This window comes from Anabas testudineus, chromosome 6 (genome assembly GCF_900324465.2).
Source record: "Anabas testudineus chromosome 6, fAnaTes1.2, whole genome shotgun sequence".
In the NCBI taxonomy this organism is placed as follows: domain Eukaryota; kingdom Metazoa; phylum Chordata; class Actinopteri; order Anabantiformes; family Anabantidae; genus Anabas; species Anabas testudineus.
This window is the reverse complement of record NC_046615.1, coordinates 2844825-2866106: the sequence shown is the minus strand read 5'-3', so window position 1 is coordinate 2866106 and position 21282 is coordinate 2844825. Positions and strand designations below refer to the sequence as shown.

Below are 21282 nucleotides of genomic sequence, written 5' to 3'. Positions count from 1 at the left end.
AAAAATGTGAGTGGGAGTTCATACTTTTTAAAAGATCATATTAAAAACCATAATAATCATGTTACTAAACTGCTCTTATTGTACAGTGTAATGGCTGATCCCTGTTAGTGTCCACCCTGTGAAGTTGCCCTAGCAGGGTGGACAATCTGACATAATAATAATCTGTTATAATTATAGATTAAAGTCAGTTTTAATTGTCAAATCTGCCAAACCACTGACATTCATCTGATGTAACAGCCCTGACGTCACCACAGTCTTCAACAAAGTTGTGCTTTTTCATTACTCCAGTAGTAATTAAGTGAAGAGGTCTCACTTTGCTTCTGTTTTCAGGAACGACTAACTGCAGACACTGAAGTTATAGAAACTACTGGTGATATTAATTGATATATTTATAGTTACTAATTTACTTCCATATCCACTGCGCTACTAGTGTCCCGGCTATAAAAACAGAAAACTGTCCCTTACTGTTTTTACTTACTAGACTGACTTTTAGAAATAAACGATCTTCTGAATCAACAATTAATAACTGCGCATGCTCACAGGGCGGCTCTGCCCTGAGCTTCCACGTCTGAGCACGGGGGGGGGACGCAGCCAATCAGGAGCGGCCACAGTGTGTTTGGACACAGCGCTGAAGTCCCGTATGACTGTGAGCTGGAGGAGACTCCGACACACGGCGGAGTCCTGCGACTTTCTCTTTACTCAAGGCTGCTTGCTTTCGCTTCTCGTAGACTGTCTGATGACAGACTGTTTCTCATCGACTTATATTTTGTTTTGACGAGTTCAGTGGTCGTGAGCGAGCAGCATCTGTCAGAGCGCGAGACTATTAAGAGCGAAAGAGAAGAAAAATGGATGTAGGAGAGCCCCAACAAAAGACCATTAGTCTTCTCATTAAAACGCCCAACCAGGCGCAGGAGGACCAAACTGTCGACGGTGTTCACCTGAGCTGGACCGTAAAGGACCTAAAAACGCGTTTGTCGGCTGTCTACCCCTCTAAACCGGTGAGTTGTTGTGTGGCGGATAAGTTAGCAGGCTAGCTCATGTTAGCGGAACTAGCTCCTGATGCGAGTGCAGCTCGAGACTGTGTTCTGGAATGTGACGACACGAGCCAGCTGCCAGTTAACAGCTGTCTGTCCTCTGTCAGTGTCTGTCAGTGTCTGTCCTCTGTCAGTGTCTGTCCTCTGTCAGTGTCTGTCCTCTGTCAGTGTCTGTCCTCTGTCAGTGTCTGTCAGTGTCTGTCCTCTGTCAGTGTCTGTCCTCTGTCAGTGTCTGTCCTCTGTCAGTGTCTGTCCTCTGTCAGTGTCTGTCCTCTGTCAGTGTCTGTCCTCTGTCAGTGTCTGTCCTCTGTCAGTGTCTGTCCTCTGTCAGTGTCTGTCCTCTGTCAGTGTCTGTCCTCTGTCAGTGTCTGTCCTCTGTCAGTGTCTGTCCTCTGTCAGTGTCTCCCTGTCCACTGTCCTCTGTTAGTTTCAGACTGTCTGTGTGCTGACACTAACACCTGCACATCAGATCTGTAGGGTTCCATCAGGCCCTATGAGGAGTTTTTAAGGAGTCTACATTTCTTTTAGGGACAATGCACAATGACCAGCATCACTGAAAATGCGCCGTTGTTACCTGGAAAACTTGTCTTGAATTGTCGGCCAGGTGTTAAATTACACATTAAAGCAATAGTAAAGCATGCAATGCATATTATGACATAAAATACTCTGGTAAAACTAGATGGGACACAATGACAAACAAACCTCGGGAAGGTTGATCACAGCATCAGTCACAGAGTCAAATCTACCACTGTAGTTGTAGTAGAGTTACACTGTATGTTTCAGTGGGATGAAGAGGATGCAGATGGACAGTGCAAAGATGAGCTGGGGCCATGGAGGAGAATGTCAGGTTTTACAGTAACAGAACAAGTGACTGTACGATCTTGGGGAAAATCAGTCATATGCTTTTGTGAAGACAAACCTTCATGTGTTATTAACTTGATTGTAGCTAATCTGCAGAGAAGGCATGTATCTAAAATGTAGCACATAGCAAGACATAATTATGCTGTAGGATTATATATAATAATTAGTAATAAACCAGAGATTAAGAAGGAAAAGCATCAGTCACATGAAAATATACACACAAGAAAAGAACAGAAATAACACATTAAACATACTAACCTGCACATACTGTAACATTTTAATTAAGATTTTTATTATTAATTTTAATTGATTTGTATTCTAAACAGCTCCAGTGTCATTTCCATATTAATATAGTTGTTTAGTTTTTCTTGTTTAGTTCTATCAATATAAAACAAATTTTCCACCACTCAGCAGCTGGAGCAGGACAACTATTCCTGTAACTGGAAAAAAAATCCTCAGTGTTATTTGTAATCATCCAAAGCAACCAGCTGTCCAGACTGAATATGTAAGCTGCTGACATAACCTGATCCCAAATGCTCGACTCAACAGAACCTACTTGTTTTCTTTTTCTTCAGGCTGTAAGCGAGCAGAGGCTGATCTATGGTGGCAAACTGCTGCCTGACCATCTGCACATTAGAGATATTTTCACACAGGTATGTGTCACAATAAATTTGTACACCTACACAAAGCTACTGTAGTCCATTGAATAAGGATATAGTAAATATTGGAAGTACCTCAGTATATTGCAGTGTACATTGTTAAGTTCCATTGCTGACAAGAAAAATGTTTGTTAGAAAGTTAGAAGATCAGATTTAGATGCTTATTCATGTGATCCTGTTCAAAGATCAGCGGTGGAATCTGTCATCTATGCATGTGTGAAATATGACACATTATCCCTCTTTTCCTTTTTTTCTCCATCCACCATTTTTGTCCACATCTGTCTCGGAACACCTCCACAAAGTTCTGTAGCTTTATCAGTGTGCAGATCAGTGCGTTTCACAATGTAGCTTTTCTAATCAGATATTTGTTTCAGCTCCCTCAGACCAACTCCATTCTCACGCTGCACCTGGTTTGCCCCTTTCGAAATCCACCTCGGGGATCACTCGGAGCTAGGCCTAAGGTGAGAAGTAATGATGTTTACTCACATGCAGATTTCCTGAGGACATATACAGTGTGTTCTCACCTCAAATGAAAGTCAATGGGTACATGAAGCCTGAGTTTCTGTAGGTTTTTATATTTCATTTGTTGGTTCCTGCTTGTAAAACAAGCACAAACGATCAAAAATGAGTTTGATTCACTTGTCACCTTCCTTATTGAGATTTATTAGTTTTATTTTTCATGGTTAATATTATTAAGTGCTACTTAAAGTATATTGAAGTTATAAGACCTTGTTTGTTCAAAGTGTAGTAGTAGTGTAGTAATCAGCTTTTTTCCATGGCTCCCAGGCTTTAGATTTAGGCTATTTTCAATCAGAAGTTAAACAGCTTTGTGTGTTTAAAGAGGCGACAGGTGCACAAATACCATCCCACCGTGGAGTAGAGCGGTTTTGCTTGAGTCACCATCGTTCCAACTCAGTCACAGTTTCAAGATCAAACGTACAGCTAAAGATAACCCACTACAGTTTCACAAGTGCCCTGCTCTGCTTGAATTAATGCTGCAAAACCTCCAGATGTTTAGACATCCTTGTGCATAAAACAGAAGCTGAAGCGATTTTTAACTAGATCAAACTGTTCTTCCTTTGCAGACCAAAGAACTAGAACAGCCTCGTCCTTCCAGTCCAAAAACCACAGCAGACTCAGTCCAGACTCCCCGCACACCAGAGCTGAGGCAGAGGAGGCAGACCTCTTCTTCATCTGCTGCTCCAGCTCACACACAGACCCCAGCATCTCCACCAGAGACTCCTGTGTGGCCTGCTGCTGCTACAATGTAAGCCACATGAAAAAGCTTGTGTTTTATTCTTACAAACTTTAGGAAACATGGAATCAACAAATATGATCTGACACAAATACTTTAAAACCAAGTATAATAACTTGTGGTAATGCAGGAGTCATTTAACAAAGTGCCAAGGGGAAGTGAAAGAGGACCTTTACTGAAACACACCCTTGATTTGCAACTACTAATACGTATTGACACAAAAAAACTGCAGCACATAGATGTTAATGATGAAAAGACATGAACGACATTAATAGTCTGTATGTATTTGTTTTTGTTGTTTTTTTTTTACCCTACTGCAGGCCTGGTGCACCGCAGATGACTCAGCCAACCTTTCCTACCTTCTCCCTGTACAGCCCTCAGCAGCTACTGTGGCTCCAGCATGTCTATGCCAGACAGTACTACATGCAGTAGTGAGTGTTTATTTATACTCTTTTACTTTCTGCGATTTTTCTTCGACCGTGTGTTCTGCTAAGGACGTTGATGACTTTGTCGGACTAGTTTTTAATCACTTCTCTGGCATTTTCAGCCATGCAGCTCTGGCAGCAGCAGGGACTGTTCCCTCTGCACCTGCTCCAACCACTGGCCAGTACCCTCCTGTTCCTGCTCACCAAGTACCTGTTCCAGCCCCATTAGCCAATCAGAACCCCATTGACAACCTGCCGGCCAATCAGAACCCGGCACAGGATGGCGCTTTCATCAACGCGGGGGACGCCAACCAGAACATGCGGATGAACGCGCAGGGAGGGCCTGTCGTGGAGGACGAGGAGGACGTGGATCGCGACTGGCTCGACTGGCTGTACTCTGCTGCTAGGTTCGGCGTTCTGCTCGTGATCGTGTACCATTACTCCAACCTGAGTCGCTTTCTGTTGGTGATGAGCACCCTCCTTCTCATGTACCTGTAAGTATACTGTTTGCTATCAGCTTACCAGCAATTCACCATATTAACCATTCAAAGCTACTCAAAATACTACTTTTTGGGGTAGTGTACTAGCATTCCTACTACAGTATGTGCTGTCACTGTGTTCTTTTGTATCATTTACACAATATGCAAAGTAGTTCACGACTGTGTACACAGCCTTCAGGATACACACCTGTGAAACCTGTAAAACCAGAAGAACAAGCAAGTGAAAGCAGCTGAGCTCAGAGTGTTTGTTTTGTCTTTGTCTTTGGCCACAGAACATTCAGTGTTTAAATAGCTTACTGCTAATGTTAGCTTGCTCTGTTCCTCAGCAGGACATTAGCTCAGTGTTTGTAAGGTGACAGCAAAATCACTCAACCATAACCCACCAATCTGACGCACGTCATAAAAAACTTTGCTAGTTATTCCTTTTGAAATTATACAGATGTTTGAGTAAATAAGGTGACTTTAGCTTTGCTTATTAATAATATAATTTAGAATCTTTATTAGTAGAGTTGCTGCTGATACAGGGAGAAGGGGAAAAGAGGCTGTGAAACTGCAGGGCAAAGATCACATGCCGGATAGTCACAATGTTCACATTCTAAAGACCAACGTTGTGTGTTTGGTTGTTGCTTGTGGTCTCCTTATGCAGATCCAGGATTTCCATAACAAGGAACTAAAGCACTTATGCAAATTTGGGCTTCAAACTTATGCAGTTTGCATGACTTAAACTGACCAAATGATGCCTCAGAATCACCTTACTCCTCCTCTCCAGGAGGGCTGTAATGTAGCTTGTTTAAAGTGAATGGGTTTTGGTTTAGAACTCCCCAAATCCAGCTAGTGACTGATCCAAGAAGCCTCAGAGCTGTTAGGGGTGCTTCTAAAAACAACTAAGGATGTGAATACTTTTGTAAATGACAGATTTAGAGTTTATAAAAGGCATTAGTGGAACTTGGTGTAATACACTTCATGAATTTACTTCCTCTCTTGATTTCCTCCTCTGCAGACACACTGCTGGTTGGTTTCCCTTCAGAAGGCGAGTCCAGGCTCAGGGACCCAACCAGTTGCAGCCCCCTGAGGTCCAGCACAACCAGCAGAATGAGAACAGGAACCAAAACCCAAATCCAGTAAGAAACTATGTCCTACATGATTATCTGATCTGATGCTATCTGTTCACTGTAATGTTGAATAACCTACATGTGGATCTTTTCTTGAAACACTGTCTCTACCATAAATCATGGTTTTATGTATCTATCGTGTTCTGTCTCTCCAGGCAGATGCTGACAGACAAATCGAGGAACCTGCCGCTGCTGCTGCAGATGGATCTGATGGACAGGGACCAATGACGGCAGTTTTAGTTCCTCCTCACAATGTATCCATCGTGTGGACGGCCTGGGTTTTCTTCAAAACCTTCTTCTCCTCCCTCATACCTGAGCTTCCTCAGGGTGTGGCCAACTGATCACGCAGAACACAGCATCGACAGAGACAGCAGAAACCTAAGGCATTGTTTTATGTGGGAAATGACACAATCTAAAAAAATATGAAGCACTGGAAAACACCAGCAAAAATAATGTTCCAGTAATGACTTCCGTCAAATACAGGATTTCCAGCTTTGATAGCCTGTTTACACATAGCATCATTCCATGGGCCAACAGTAGGTGTAGATGGGGGCAGGACGATCGATGTCCTGTCAGGTAACAACTTTGCAACTCCAGTGCTGGGTCACGGCCCAGGTTTGGGAATCATTACATTAAACAGCAGGTGGCAGCAGAGGGTTGAAAAAGAAAACTCATTGTGCCTATTTAATTCTTCTTGTGAGGAGATGTATTAACAGTCCATGGCCTCCTTTGATGTGAAATCAACTCATCTGAACTGGTTACATGAAGAATATAAACAACATATATGTGTAGAACGACTTTCCAGAACCAGATTAAAAGTTAAAGTGGGAACTAAACATAACTAAATATCCAACTCGATTAATCAAGCCTATCTAGGATAACCAGTCAAGTGGATCGGATCAGTTGCACTTGTGTCCAGACAGCGATGACTAGTTGAGATCAGCAACTCTAAACCTAACACATCTGAGTTGTCCATATAATTTAGCGAGGTAGAGAAAAAATTGGTAGAAATTGTAAAGTATAGAAAAAGGGAATTCTGGCTATGTAACAGATGACACATCGGTTTCAAATTCATTTGGCCTTTATTTAAACTTCTACTTTTGTAAATACAGATGTACACTGAGCACTTTATATGTTTCTTATGCAAACGTCTTCATACATAGAAGATCTGTGATTTCTTATTCTTCATGTGAAGATCTGTAATATAATGTAATACCTTCACAGCATAGAGTTGTGGCTTTTTTTGCACTATTTTTTTCCTGAGATGAGACGAAGTTAAAATTTCTCCAACTCCAAAACAAAACCGGTCAGATCAGTGTTTAGGTTACAGGAAATATTGCTTTGCTTTTACTGTATTGTTTTCATTATGTCATTGTGTTGATCGAGTGTTAAAATGCAGGTACAGGTCACACAGTTACGGTGTGTGACTGGAGTCTAGATCTCTTTCTGTGTTTTACATCTCAAATCAGGACATGTTTTACTGTGCAAGGACTAAATGCCTTTGTCTCATAACAAAGTCGTTGCCCTCGTCCTATGATCCACGTCTTAAAGAGTTTTTATGTTTGATTCCCTGTGTATATTACTTATCGATGGATGCTGTGCAGTGAATTGTGTGTGTGTGTGGAGGACAACGTACAATAATGGATGCAATAAATGTTCTTAGAGTTAATAATCCCTCTTTGCCTTTATTTGTTGCACGTTAGGACGATGTTTCTGCTGATTTCAGAACAGCCACGGTTTGCTGTCAACACGTATCAATACCTGAAGGTCAGGTTGTCTTTTTTTTATTTTTTTTTATTATTGTTTAAGTTAATATCATAATTCAGTCAGTAGTTCTACTAGTCCACTTCAGAGTTTGGTACTCAGGGTGTCAGTGCAGAATCTAAAAGAACAGTAAAATCGAAATTCATTTAGTGTTGCCAATAACACATCTATAGTATTCTGGGTCACAGTATTCAACTAAGGATACACAATACATTTTTGCATACATCTCTAGTAAACCATTACAAAATATAATCAAAAAATACACTGAGATGTTATTATTAAATAAAGTTTAATACACATAAATAAGCATACATAAGTTGTATAATATTGGCAAAGGGTTGAATTATACTCAGAACAGTGTATTTAAAATCCTGCTGCATACAGGGGCAGGCTGTGAAAACAGTGTGTGAGGTGCTGTGAAGAGATAAAAAAACACTCGATATCTGTTGCTGTCCAACAGCTTTGGATAAACCCTTAAGAACAAAGCCAAACTGAAACCAGTGGTTTCACTCCCAGCCAGCATGTAAATACACGTTCACCTCGAGCTTTTGGCCTCTGACTTTGTAACATAAGCCAAACTTTACAGAATCATATATGTACCATCAGAACCCTTTAAGATAGCACTGGCACAACACTTGGAATCCTTCCACTGTGCGCACCATCTCCCTGCTCTGCTGTGCTCTTCTACCCTCCACCACGCTCGTCACGCTCTGCACAGCCTTTGACATTTTATTCTGAATTAACTTAAGATAAGTGAGAAGCTAAATCAAGCAGAAATCATTGAATTTATCTGATTGGTTAGAACGGTGAGCCTCACCGCCTACTTCCAACACAGTTAAGGTGGAAGGTTCACATCATATAACCAGACGCCCAGAGGACAGAGCACTGTTCCCAGACTAGTGCACTGGTCTACTACATGCTGCATGTGAGTCTCTCTGTTAGCCTTTGTGTCCTACCGGACCTCCCCTATCCTCTCTCCTAAGGCTTTAAAACCACCTTCACTCAGCCGAGAGAACAAACACACTCCTTAGCAGCAGAGTGCTTCAGTCAGCTTCTGTATCTAGTTTCACTGTGAGAAGACTCTTTCTGAAAGAGTCTTTGTTCACGACACACACACGTTCTTCTCCTGCTGACAGGAGGCAAAGTGGAATCAGCTTAGACCTGATACAGATTTACCAGCTGGTATGCAGTGTTTCTATTTCGCTTCTGTTCAGTGCGATTGCTACTTTTATCACTAGTTTGCGTAGTGCGATCTATATATTGAAGAGGGTTCAGCCCCCTGTTTTAACACTGGATGTTTGAATACATGAGTGTGGGTTGCACTTTGACCAGTTGACTCAAAAGGGACAAATTCTGAGTCAGTGTTTGTCCGTTTATCAAGCAAGGATCAAACAATTTCTCCAACTCTGATTGGATGAAGGACAGGGGGTCCTTGCTAGATATTAGCAGTACAGAGTCCTTCATTGAAAGCAGACGACATAAGGTTAGTGGGCTGAAGTGTTGTCTCAGCAATGACCACAGATCTCCAAAAAGGCCGGCTCAAAGGTTGACAATCCTAGTCGGGATAGGTGAGAGCAGAGCAGCCACAGCTCTTGGAAATTTAAGGCCGGAGGGGACCGAAAAAGAAGGAGTCTGGAAGTGAAGAGACTGAGTGAACCGACTGAACTTGTCTCTCTCCACTGTGCAGTGAGTCAGTTACATCAGTGAACTGCAAACAGTCCAAAGGGTTCAAACCCTCCACCGGCTCTCAGAGAGTTGAACCATCCACTGGTACGATGCCTGGTGACATTTTCCCACCGCCACGGCTGCCCATGCTGCTGCTGCTGGTCCTATCTGTGCTCGGGGCATCCCATGGCTGTCTGCAGGACCCCGCTTCAGCCTACAGGTTTACCGGCATCGTGTGCCGCCTCACCTACCCTGCTGCTGTTGTGCGTGAGTTGGGATTTTGACCTGGTTTTGGTATTTGTCTCTTTGGTGTTTGCTTGATTTGTCTTAATGAAATGAATTTAACAACTTATCTTTTTGATAAGCCGAGAAAATTTTTTTTTTGCCTGTTAAAACCTTTTTGCTTTCGAGGAAATAACAGACAGACTAAAGGCAGAGACCCAATGAGAAGCAGCAAGTGCAGGGGTGGTCCTAGGGGTTGGCTGAGGGGGCCAGTGCACTGGCTGCAAAAAGGGCTGCACCTGCCATACAGTTGTTCTGTGTTTGTTAGTTTTAACACAAGTTCACATTGAGACAATGTGATGGGCTAGGAGAGACTGAAGAACAGAACATTATATATATTTATATTGTATATCTACAATAAAAATGATTTGATCTCTTTGTGTGTGTCAGTATCTAATGAGTTCTGTTTCTGTGTTTTTGAAAGTGAATGAGAAAACTACCAAAGTGATTGAAGCTGCATTCAAACACGCCAGGTATCCAAGCGTGAAGGGAGAGAAATCCATGCTCTTCATAGGCAGAGTCTTATACGGCCTGGACAAGTGAGTGGACACGTACGCGGTGCGCACATACAGAGACGGACGAGAGCACGTGAAATCACGCAGCATTCTTTTCTTTTATTTCCTTTGACTCTCCCAGTTTGGAGATTCACAATCTGTCGATTGGCCAGAGCGTGTTTGAGCTGCGTCCAGGTGAAGGCATCGCCATGGAAATCAGCAACGTGTCCGCTGTCTTCAAAGGGACCATCCAGTATGGATATGGCAGCTGGCTGTAAGTGTGTGTGTGTGTGTGTGTGTGTGTGTATGATATATAATGAACAACATGTATACTCAACATGTGAACGCATCATGAAACCCTTTTTTTCATGTAGTGTCAGCCTCTCACATTCAATTGACTTTGAGGTCGAGTCTCAGATTGATCTTGGAATCAACCCCAGACTTTGTAAGTATCTTATTTTGGATGTTTACATGAGAATTTAAGCTCTGGTTTAATGTGTTAGTAATTAAAAAAAAAAAAAACATACATTTAAAAGCGACCAAACAGGAATAAATATATTTGGAAAATGATTTAGTATTGTTTGTCTGAGCGGTCAAACCTGGTCACAGCTGTGACTCTATGCTTTTATTTTGAAAATTTCTGTGAAAATGTATTCAAGCTTAAATGTAAAAAATGTTGATTTATTTATTCTTATTTGGCAATTTTAAATTGAAGCTCTGCTGCTCTGGGTGCCCAGTACAGACTGAAGGTGACTGGTGTGGGCGTTTGAACATTTATTCTGGAGACATTAGAGAGCTTCTCAAATCTGCATTTCAGCAGCTCGGCTGTCAGAGAACAATGTTCAGAGAGGTTTTAGTCTGAAAATCCAGCTGAAACGATGAAAGTGATAGAAACATTCCCAACATACAGAGGTGCCAAGTGTATCTATTTCACCGTCTCTCCCAGTTTACAGTATGTTCTCTTTTGTCTGTCTCCTCTGTCAGACTGCGGTAACGATAAGGTGGCAGCAGACACATCAGACTGCTATCTGAACTTCCACAAGCTCCGTCTGCATCTGCAGGGAGACAGAGAGTAAGTTGTCAAACTCAAGAAACATGTGCGGTACATACGCACCGTGTCTGATCCCTTTTATGTGTGTTTGCTGTTGTTGCTCAGACCGAACTGGCTGAAGAAGCTCTTCACCGACTTCATCACCTTCACTGTCAAACTGGTCATCAAGGGACAGGTGAGAGGGGGGGAGAGAGGCGGAGCCTAATGTGAGCACAGTGTTAAACACCTGACGGCATGTTCACCAGTCTATTCTCACATGCAGATTTGTAAGGAGATCAACAAGGTGGCAAATATACTGGCTGACTTCATACAAGACACAGCAAGTGGGTGCATGTGTCCGTACCTTCAACCTTAGCGTGCTCTGATATGTACAACATGTTTTATCTGCAGTGTCTCTGAACAGAAGTGTGTGTGTGTGTGTGTTTCCAGAGGAATTCCTGAGAATTGGTGACATCGGTGTGGACATTGGTATAAACACTGTTCCTGTTATCACTGCTAACTACATAGAATCGTACCACAAGGTAAAAAGAGTTTCTCAACCACCAACAAATGAACCTACTCACTCGGCTGTGACTGACACACACACGCAGCGTCTCTGCTTATCCCTTGACTTTGAGTTTGTTTTTTCTGAATCTTCCAGGGTCTGACCATCTACAACAACGCCACCTCTGTCATCAGCGACTCTGTTTTCCACCCCGGTCTTCTGACTGAAAACAGGATGCTCTACTTTTGGGTGTCAGGTCAGCTGTGATGTGGCACGTCCCAGTAATCTTGTTGGTTTGAGTCACAAAAATCACTGAACACTGAAGAACTTGCAGAGATGGAAGCCGACTGTTGTGCCGTCATGTTGCCGTTGTTGTAGACAAAACCTTGCTACATGTCGGCCATTCTAAACCTCCACACTAGAATAATGTCTTTAATATTGTACCTCTGGAAGTCTGTTGTCCTAAATCCACAGCAGATGGTTCTGCACGTCAGGATTAATATTCAATGTGTGTGCAGACAGCAGTCTGTCACATCCTGTAACTAGATTTTTATGCCTCTGCGATGCATCATGTCTTCTGGTTGTCTGTCCATCCTTACAGCCACCCAATTCCTAGAGAGTTTGACTATAGCAACATTTTGGAATTTGAATACATTTTACTGCATTTTTAAACAGTGTAATATGGATGGAATTAACAAATTCTGTATCTGAATGTCTGCACCTTAAAACATAAAACATAGCGTCGATGACAGTGAAGTTTAGTGTTGTACAGTGTAATTGTATTCAGCATTGTAATCATGTCTGGTTTGACAGTACTTTGTGTTTAACTGCAGACCAGGTCTTTAATCCCATACTTACTGCTGCCCAACAAGACGGATATTTAAAACTCAACATCTCTGGACCAGAGCTCACTGTAAGTACATCACCTTCAGCACGACCTGTCAAATCCAGGCAGGGTGCCTTTAATATCACAGTAGATGTGTTAATGATCACACAGCGTTAGAACCAGATGGAGTTCAGCTTTTTCCCTGTACACTTACAGAGACAAGAGGCAGATAGGTTCAGATGTTTAACTGGGCTTTTCATAATGTGATCTGTGTGATTTCAGGAACTTTTCAAGACGAGTCTCTCCAGTGCCACCCCTGAGTTTATTAGAAAGGTAATAATGAAGACAAAGAAATAAAATAACCTTAACAGTAATCAAATTAGATTAGCATGGCCTACTCAACGTGTATGTGTGTGTGTGTGTGTGTGTGTTTGTTCAGTGTCTATTGGAGTCAGACTCTTCACAGCTGAGAGTGTGGAGTTCATCTGTCCCCTACCTAAACACCTCCAAGTTGGGTACAAGAGTGTGTGCGCAGGCCTCCGGGGAGCTCGACTGTGGAGGTCAGGGCGCGCTCTTCTTTAAAACGGTATGATGCCACTTCAGCATTTCCTTACACTGAATCTTTGCATGTGTGAACCAGCGGGAGTCACTGTTGTCCCTGTCGAGCAGCAGCAAATTATCAGTAAATATTTATTGGCTGCGCTTTAGCATGGCTACATGGACTCCTAATTACTGTACAGGGGCTTGTTAAGATTGAGAAGATAAGTTACTACAAATGAAAGACAAAGGAGTGATCTGCTGACAACTAAATACGTTGCCTTCTTGTTTCTGTTGGTTTGCACCTCGTCGTGAATCTTCTGGTGTCGTAGTCATAGAAACATTTGCATGCCTACATCCTGGATTCTTAACTTCCCTTTATTATCTTGATGATGCAAATGATTCATCAAGATAAGGCTCCTTCAGTCAAACAGGTCGTTCCTACTTTCTGCTTTCAGTCGTTTACATTCGACAGCTCTCATCTGCACAGTGCACATTACAAATGCAACACCTCTCTCAGATGAGTGTGCTGTTAGTTTGCTGGGACGCGAGACATGGGTGCTTCCTGCAATCGCACATCACACTTTATGAGTGCTCTGCTTCAGGCGTACCTCGTGATCCAGCTGGTGGAGACAGTGATTGATGTCTGAGACAGAGTTGTTGAAGAGAGCCAACCCAGCATATGTGGCTGCGTCGCCTGTGTCGTACTGTACAGTGCGGTCTTCAGTGTTTTTGACTGATGTTTGTGTTCTTGTGTGCTCAGGATGTGGCCGTGGATGTGACAGCTTCCTACGCTGACAAGAAACTGTTCCTGCAGGGTAAACGACCCCAGTAAGACTCCTCTTTACGCTTTTCACAAGCTGCCTGCAGAGCTCACGCTGCCTCACACCTCTTCATCACTCACACACTGTCATTGTGTATCACTGGGCCACGTTCTGTCAGGTGCATTATTTAGGCCACGCTGTGTGCTTGGTGTTCAATGATCATCCTTCTTCCTCTCTAGGATTGTCGTGTTGCAAGCTGAGCTGCCCTCACAGAATCAGCAGGTATGATTTGTTTCTCCACTCTCTCACAACTCAAGAACATGAACAGATGTTTGTGCAAAGGCCCAAAATGTCACTAAAAATACAGTCAATGCAGTTGAATTTCAGCTTATGCTCATGACAGAGCCTCAGAACATGGAGGACAGGAGATGAAAATGATAAATCCTTCAAAATAAAAGTGGCACAAATTGACTTGAACAACATTTAGGGAGCAGCCATCTGTTCTGCTTAACACCTGCCGTTAAATATACCTGTATTAATTGATTTCTTGATGTCAGTAAGGAAACACAAAGACTTTGCTAGAATGTTTTTCCCGTCCTTCTGCTAAAATCACACTGGTCGTTACTCTTCACGTCTCCCCATGTTTATAGCTAGATGACGTGCAACTGGAGTTCATACGGGAAGCTGTGGAGAAGATAGGCATTCCCAAGGCCCTATCAGGTAGGACATGCTTGGTTATGCTTGGTTTTAAAATGCATTTAGGGCCATCAGATGTCAAGTGGACAGCGAGACACATCATCATTCTGACATACAATTAGCATCAATGTAGCATTTTAACAACGGTGAACCATCCCCACACTAACATGATGGATTACTGTATGTTGTGATGAAGGAGTAAACCCAAAGTTCAGTTTTGGAAGTTCTCCGTCATCCTAAAGGTGCTACTCACAGCACATCCACATTAAGCTGTGTATCTCTGTTTCTGTTTTCACCGTCCGTCCAGACTCAAGCTGCAGTTTTCTGCTTGCCGTTGTGGTCTGTTTGGGGAAAAGGGAGCTTTAGCAGAAACACTGAATCTGAACAGTGGAAGTTAGTCAGTTAGTGGAAACCTGCTCATTATAAACAATGCATAGGCTGGCACTGGGAAGTGATGTACCCTTCGTTCGTTGGTTGTTTTCTGTGGCTGGTTTGGTTGTGTGTCCTCCACACACGACCTGTTAGAGGATATTTACCTGGTTCAGACCATCTATCTGGTTTTTGAAGTGGATGGAGACATGGTGTGGATTTAAAGAACACTGTAGGACTTACCCAGCTTAATGTAGACATGGCACTCGCGATGACGACACCACTTATCACCACTTACCCCCTCCATGTGCAGTTCCACAGCTGTTCACACTATGACGTGATGCTGATGGCAAAAGGCCACCTCCAGGTTTCACAAGTAATCAGGTTAAATACCCGGGACTCCCAGCTAGTCAGTTAGAACCAACCGAGCCTTTTAGAAGGCAGAGGAAATGTCTCGAGTCTTTGGGTTAATCTGGTTTTCTGTCTCTCGTGCGTGTTGCAGTTCTACAAGTCGAAATAACCAAGATGCTGGACAACCAGGGAACCTACTTATTTGACATCTTTAACCCTGAAGTGATTCCTCAGAATGTGAGTGTTTTCCTTCCCTTCCTTTCCGCCCACGTCTGTGATGCAGTTCTAGCCACATTGCTTCTGTCTTCCTTTCTCTCCGTGCTGCAGGGCTCCGTGGTGATTCAGATGGATTTTGGTTTCCCTCATCACCTCCTGGTCGAGTTCCTCCAGAAGACACTACAGTAGCTGTGCAACCCAGGGATTAGGGACTCACCTAAGAGTGGATACACGTCTAATACAACATATGAGTGCATGTAAATGTGTAATTTCCACTCTGCAGTTTGATTGCTATGTTAAATTAGTACAAGTGAAGCAGTTTACTGTTATGTTACACTGTTTGTACAATAAACAGCATTTGCTAAACCAGATCTCCAGTTGTTATTGTAAAAATTAACATGCAGTAATTTAATTTTGGTTTCTGTGGTAATGATATCCAGTAATTAACCTTCTGTGGAAAATAGAAATACATATCTGACTGAACTATCTAAATTAAGTGCCTTGACAAACACAAGCTTTTTATAAACAAGACTCAAGAGGAGCTGTTGAGTAGAGAGATACTGATCATGAAGCTTACTGCGTCGATGATGTTGTAAAGCTTTGGGTGCTTTACCTCCAGCCCCTCATGTCCTACAGGGAGTTACCGCTCTCAGTTCCTTCTCATTTACTAGGACCCAACTGTGGAATACGTTATTTGCCTTTCAGATGTCAGATCCCCCCCTATCTATCCCCACTTTCCCCCAGTATCACCTTTAAATTTTCATATCACAATAAAATGTCTTCACCTTGCATGTTGCAGTCAGTAATGTTTGGCAGCCACTAGGTGGCAGTGCTGGACAACTCTCCAGCTACCAGGTAGCAACATGCTGGAGGATGATTTGTGTGGGAGTAGAAAAAATGCCTTTGAAATCTGAACTTCAGCCACTGAATGGAACATTTAGAAACACACTCATCATGCTTCCAAGTTTAAACCAGTGCAGACTTCAGTTAAGTGGAGTTTGTGCTGTGCATCATGCAAACTGTCCATTCCTTCCCTTCCCTTGTTTTAAATGCGACATGTCTTACAGTACTTTATACCTCATTTACATTCCTTTTGCATGTTTGCATGTGGCTGCGTTGGAACGAAGTGCAAAATGAGCTGCAGTCAGTCCGTATCTTATTTACCCAAAAGCACATCTGCAGACAGGTCACACAGATGTAAACAAGCAAGTTGCCAGGAGCCAAATCCCTCACCCCCACCCCCCGACTGGCCGTGCCAATACTTTAATCTCCCACTACTCTTTGTCTCTCTGTGAACATTCCTCTCCACTGCATTCTTGCCCCCATATCTGTCTCACTGTGCCAGCTCCGGCAGCCCAGGCTGATACGCACTAAAGCTCCTCCTCACTGGTGTGATGTTTGCTCTTTGCAAACAACGATCAGCGAGGATTTAGAGGATTTTCTTTGTAGACTAAAAGGAGGCCAAGTCTGGTGTAAACTGAAAGTAGGAATTTCAGCCCGAGAAGTAGTCATCAGTAACCGGTGACCTGTGTCCTCCCCCCCTCCCCGAGGCCGCGCTTGCTGTGAGCCTGCATTCCTTTCAGGCCCACGCGAAACCGTAAACATCCACGTAAGCTGTCACACCCCTCCTTCTTTACCCCTTCACCTCCTCACGTCTCTCTTTCTGCGCATCCTGCTTCATTATTTACAGTCAGACCGATGTTTGAAGGAAGGAGTTTCAGGTGAATCATGCTCACGGACAAAACATCATTGTTTAGCGTGAAGTCATTTGACATTTCTCAGTGCACAGCCTGCAGCAAAACACTAAAGGAAGGGCCGAGCACATATTCACACTGAAATGTTATCTTTTCCATTAATGCAGCATACTTGGCTCACTTCTTTGTGAACTACTCCCACTGATTACTGCAGCAGGTTCAGCCACGATTGCACATTTTTCAATGTCAAGCTTTACGTTTTAGTGCCATTATCTCAGTGAAAACCAGGGTATTCTCTGCACTACACTGTGGTTTGTAGCAGTTGATCATTTAATCATTGATTTATGTTCAAAAGATCCTAGAAAAATCTTTATGCAACAGTTTCTCTGGCCTCGATTTTAAAAAGGTTGGTTTGAGTTGAGTACCAGTCTCTCTTCCTGTTCTGATTGGCCAGCTTGTGGGAGTCTTCCTGTGGGCTGAACTGTGCCCAGTCGGGACAGCAACTGAAGCAACCTGGCTGAAAAGTCGAGGACAGATTAAAAACATTGCTCAAAGTCTGTTCGGCTCTGTCACTGCACCCTTGGGGAAAGTGTTGTTGGACAGCTGCCAGACAGCACATGTTGGGAGTTTTGGTGTCTTGTTCAAGGACACTTCCGGAGTCAGACCACTGACCCTGGGTTTCATCGCTGTACCAATTGAATGTTGAAACGTATAGTATGAAGTACTGCAGTGTAAAGTATGTATGACGTTTGAAAAGGATCCTGCATGTTATGCTTCTGCCCTTTAAATTCCAGAGAAAGGTCAAGAACACACTCTCTATAGCTAGTTTCTGTGGAACTCCGGGTTCAGTTTTTCTACCAGATTTCTTTAATTGTACATTTTCTCGTCATCAGTCCAGCCGTGAGAACGACCTTAGCGGGTCTTGATTGCATCACTTCTTCTACGTGTGTTTTGGCTCAGTCTGAGAGTCTGGGTCTCCTTTAAATGCACACACTCCTTTGCAGTGCTGCCGTGTGGTCACACTCCCTTGCGACTGAGGGTTTCGGGGTCACACACAGACACAGTCCTGTTGACAGAGGTCTTGAAATGTGGATTGGGATCTTGGTGATCAAAGGTAAATGATTTGCATTTACAGAGGGAGGAGGGAACTGGCTTTCACATCGACAGTAATTACTCCATTAAGTTGACACTGGCTTAAGAAGAAATATGTTTACTCTATTAATACTTATCAGACGTGGCTGGACTCTGGATCTAATAAACAGTTTATACTAATTAATGTTGTGGTGGTGGGGACCAACAGTCCATCGCGGCTGTTTCATTTGTGTATTTTCTCACAGGGCAAAGTCGAAAGCCAACCACTGATAAGTGCTCCAAACACAGTGATTTGATTTACTGCACACCATAATATAAACCAGACACGTAGAAGCTTTTTTCCCACTCTTCTGAGTCGCACAACACTTAGTCTGATCAACTACTGGCTGTACTAAAAGTACAGGAGCAAAGCTTGTACTTGTTGGCTCTGCTGGGTGTATATTGTTTTCTTACCAGCTCAATACATGGCCCGTGAATATGAATCATACTGAAGATGATTTATTCCCTAATTTTGGCCCATGCATCAAACATTTATTGAAGAAATGTTCCCATTACAAACTGCTGCTGTCCCGTCAAACAACGATATGAATAGAGGCTGTTTTTGGCGACGGTGTCACTTAGGCTGACGTGCTCTTGTTGGCTGTGTGTGGATAGTAGCGTAGTTGGCTGCAGATCCACCAGGCCGAGTCTGACTCACTGCAGCATTCCACATTCCCATTCGTCTCAGTGTGAATTATCCCAATGAACATTCCACATACGTCACTAGTGTCCTTATGTCAGGCTAAACACATTTAAACAAGAAGAATATCTACACTTGAAGAGATGTAAATGTCTGTCTGATCTGATTATGTAGCAGCTCTTTCCTTCTCTGAAGGAAAAACAACATCCAACTCATAATAACATATTCATAATAAAAGAATCATAAGGAATTCATTGAGGAATATTGGTAAAATTAGGAGCATCCTGTGTCAAAGTGATGCTGAAAAACTAGTCTATGCATTTGTTACTTCCAGACTGGACTATTGTAATTCATTATTAATAGAAGAAAATCCAGAATTGAATTTAAAATTCTTCTCCTAACTTATAAATCCCTTAATAATCAGGCTCCATCTTATCTCAAAGAACTCATAGTTCCATATTTTCCAAGCAGAACTCTCCGTTCTCAGACTGCAGGTTTACTTGTGGTTCCTAGAGTTTCCAAATGTAGAATGGGAAGCAGAGCCTTTAGCTATCAAGCCCCTCTCCTGTGGAACCAGCTCCCAGTTCAGGTTCTGGAGGCAGACACCGTCTCTACATTAAAGACTAGACTTAAAACTTTCCTTTTTTATAAAGCTTATAGTTAGAGATGGATCAGGTGACTCTGAACCATCTCTTAGTTCTGCTAGGAGACCTCTACTGATAAACTGAGCTCCTCTCCTATTATTGCATGAAAATCTAATACTATCACAACAGAGGAAATTACAGAAAACATATTATTGTATACTTATTTTATCATATTTGATACATATTCAGACTTATTTTACTACAGAATAAAGTCCACAATATAAGGTATCATGGACCAGAATGGAGCATGGCTGAATGAGCTCAGTCCCGGCTCAACTGGATTCACTCCAGCTGATGACGGCAGTCAGACAAACAATGCTGCTCCACCCGTGCTGTGTGAAGGAACACTGCCGTAGGTCACTTGTCTCTGCTGCAATTGAACTTCGGCCTCCAACACTCCAAACGAACTCAAGTGACTCAAATAAATATGAATAAATAATAAATATTGACCAGTGAAGCATTATCTGACCTACATACAGCGCTAACATACAGTAGGTGCACTGTGCTTTCTTGTCTGTTTTTTCTTATGTGTATAGAAACAGAAGGTGCACCACCCAGAAACACTATAGCTGAGAGAGAGAGGTCTGCACAGAACAGACACGCAGTCCTGCCTTAAAGGTTCAGCTTCATACTAGTGAATTTAGAATGAATTATAGTGAATATTCCTGCTTCACCAATGTTTCTCTGAGCAGCCAGTGCGAATAAACAGCTCACATCTTGACACAGAGATATTGATAGCTGTGTGTTACTTTGTTTTTCTTCTTCTTAGAGGTTAACATCTGAAAACTGACCTGCAGCATTTCAAATATTTACGGTTGGGGAGTGGAGAGCTATGCAAAAAATGGATCCATGCTTGGTTCTGGCTCTTCAACATTATTTGAATACAAGTGATAAAGGGACATTTAGAGTTTCTCATGTGCACAGGTTCATATTTCAAGAGTTCATTTGAGCTGCATCTCCAAAAGTCACACAAAAAGACAGGAAGTGGAGTTCGGGATCTCTGGGACGGACATTTAAAATTTCCTTCATAGGGTTTTCAGCCCAATGGGCCGCACTGTGTCCGATTTGCTGGAGCAGATGGATTATGGTTGATCTGGATAAAGAGGTTACACTCAAGCACATGGCGACTGCAGATCATATTGAGCTCATGACGTAGAACTGTGTGCAGTATCTAAAAATAAGGCCAGGTACAGTCACAAGACTGAGGCGGATCTGAGTGGGCCTGATTGTCAAGTCTAGGTAATATGAGAGTGTGATTGTTCTGGGCGTTAGCCTGTAAGGCACCTGCTGTTCATCGAAAAAGGTCAAAACAAAAGTGTCAGTGGAAAGTTACTCATGAACGGACCACACCTGCTTCTGAGATTCCTCCCATGCCTACAGTGAGGAAAAGCATCAATTAAATGGGCTGAAAAGAAGCTCTGTGAGGTACATTTATTGTTTTTCTTCCTGTGTAACAAAGGCCACTGAAATCCAAGTGTAGGCGAGAGAGAACAGACCCACGGACAACCTACTGACACTCAACATGAGTCAACACGCCAACCTGAAACCATGTGTTCAGGTCCATTCGGATCCACTCAGGTTTTGGATGCATCTAAAGTTATTGCAAATGTATCCTCTGGGAACCATGAATATATTTGTCCAAAATGTTGGACCAATAGATTTTGTGATCTTTTTTTAAATGGACATGTTAGAATGTAGGCGCAGGGTGAAAAGGGTTTACTAGTGTGCGCAGTTCATCTCCTGAGGACCATGACTAGTAAAATGATTGGCATTATAGTTGGAGATATTTCTGAAGCTTGAAGCTTTTGTCAGTCAGTTTTTGAGGTTG

At 42.7% G+C, this 21282-nt stretch overlaps 2 protein-coding genes across 2 annotated transcripts; both read left to right on the top strand.

Moving 5' to 3' along the window:
• The first annotated feature begins 630 nt into the window (after positions 1–630).
• Positions 631–6191, top strand: herpud1 (homocysteine-inducible, endoplasmic reticulum stress-inducible, ubiquitin-like domain member 1). Its single transcript, XM_026366392.1, has 8 exons — positions 631–998; positions 2471–2548; positions 2929–3015; positions 3640–3821; positions 4130–4240; positions 4357–4728; positions 5735–5855; positions 6002–6191. Exons 1-8 carry the CDS (start codon positions 846–848, stop codon positions 6185–6187), a joined length of 1290 nt encoding a protein of 429 aa, XP_026222177.1. The 5' UTR covers positions 631–845; the 3' UTR covers positions 6188–6191.
• A 2300-nt stretch (positions 6192–8491) lies between these two features.
• Positions 8492–15709, top strand: cetp (cholesteryl ester transfer protein, plasma). Its single transcript, XM_026364643.1, has 18 exons — positions 8492–8535; positions 9298–9542; positions 9982–10096; positions 10194–10325; positions 10426–10496; positions 11036–11123; positions 11208–11277; positions 11365–11425; positions 11532–11623; positions 11743–11842; positions 12420–12499; positions 12695–12745; positions 12852–12998; positions 13713–13780; positions 13953–13995; positions 14364–14433; positions 15281–15366; positions 15457–15709. Exons 2-18 carry the CDS (start codon positions 9386–9388, stop codon positions 15532–15534), a joined length of 1509 nt encoding a protein of 502 aa, XP_026220428.1. The 5' UTR covers positions 8492–8535; positions 9298–9385; the 3' UTR covers positions 15535–15709.
• The last annotated feature ends 5573 nt before the right edge of the window (positions 15710–21282 follow it).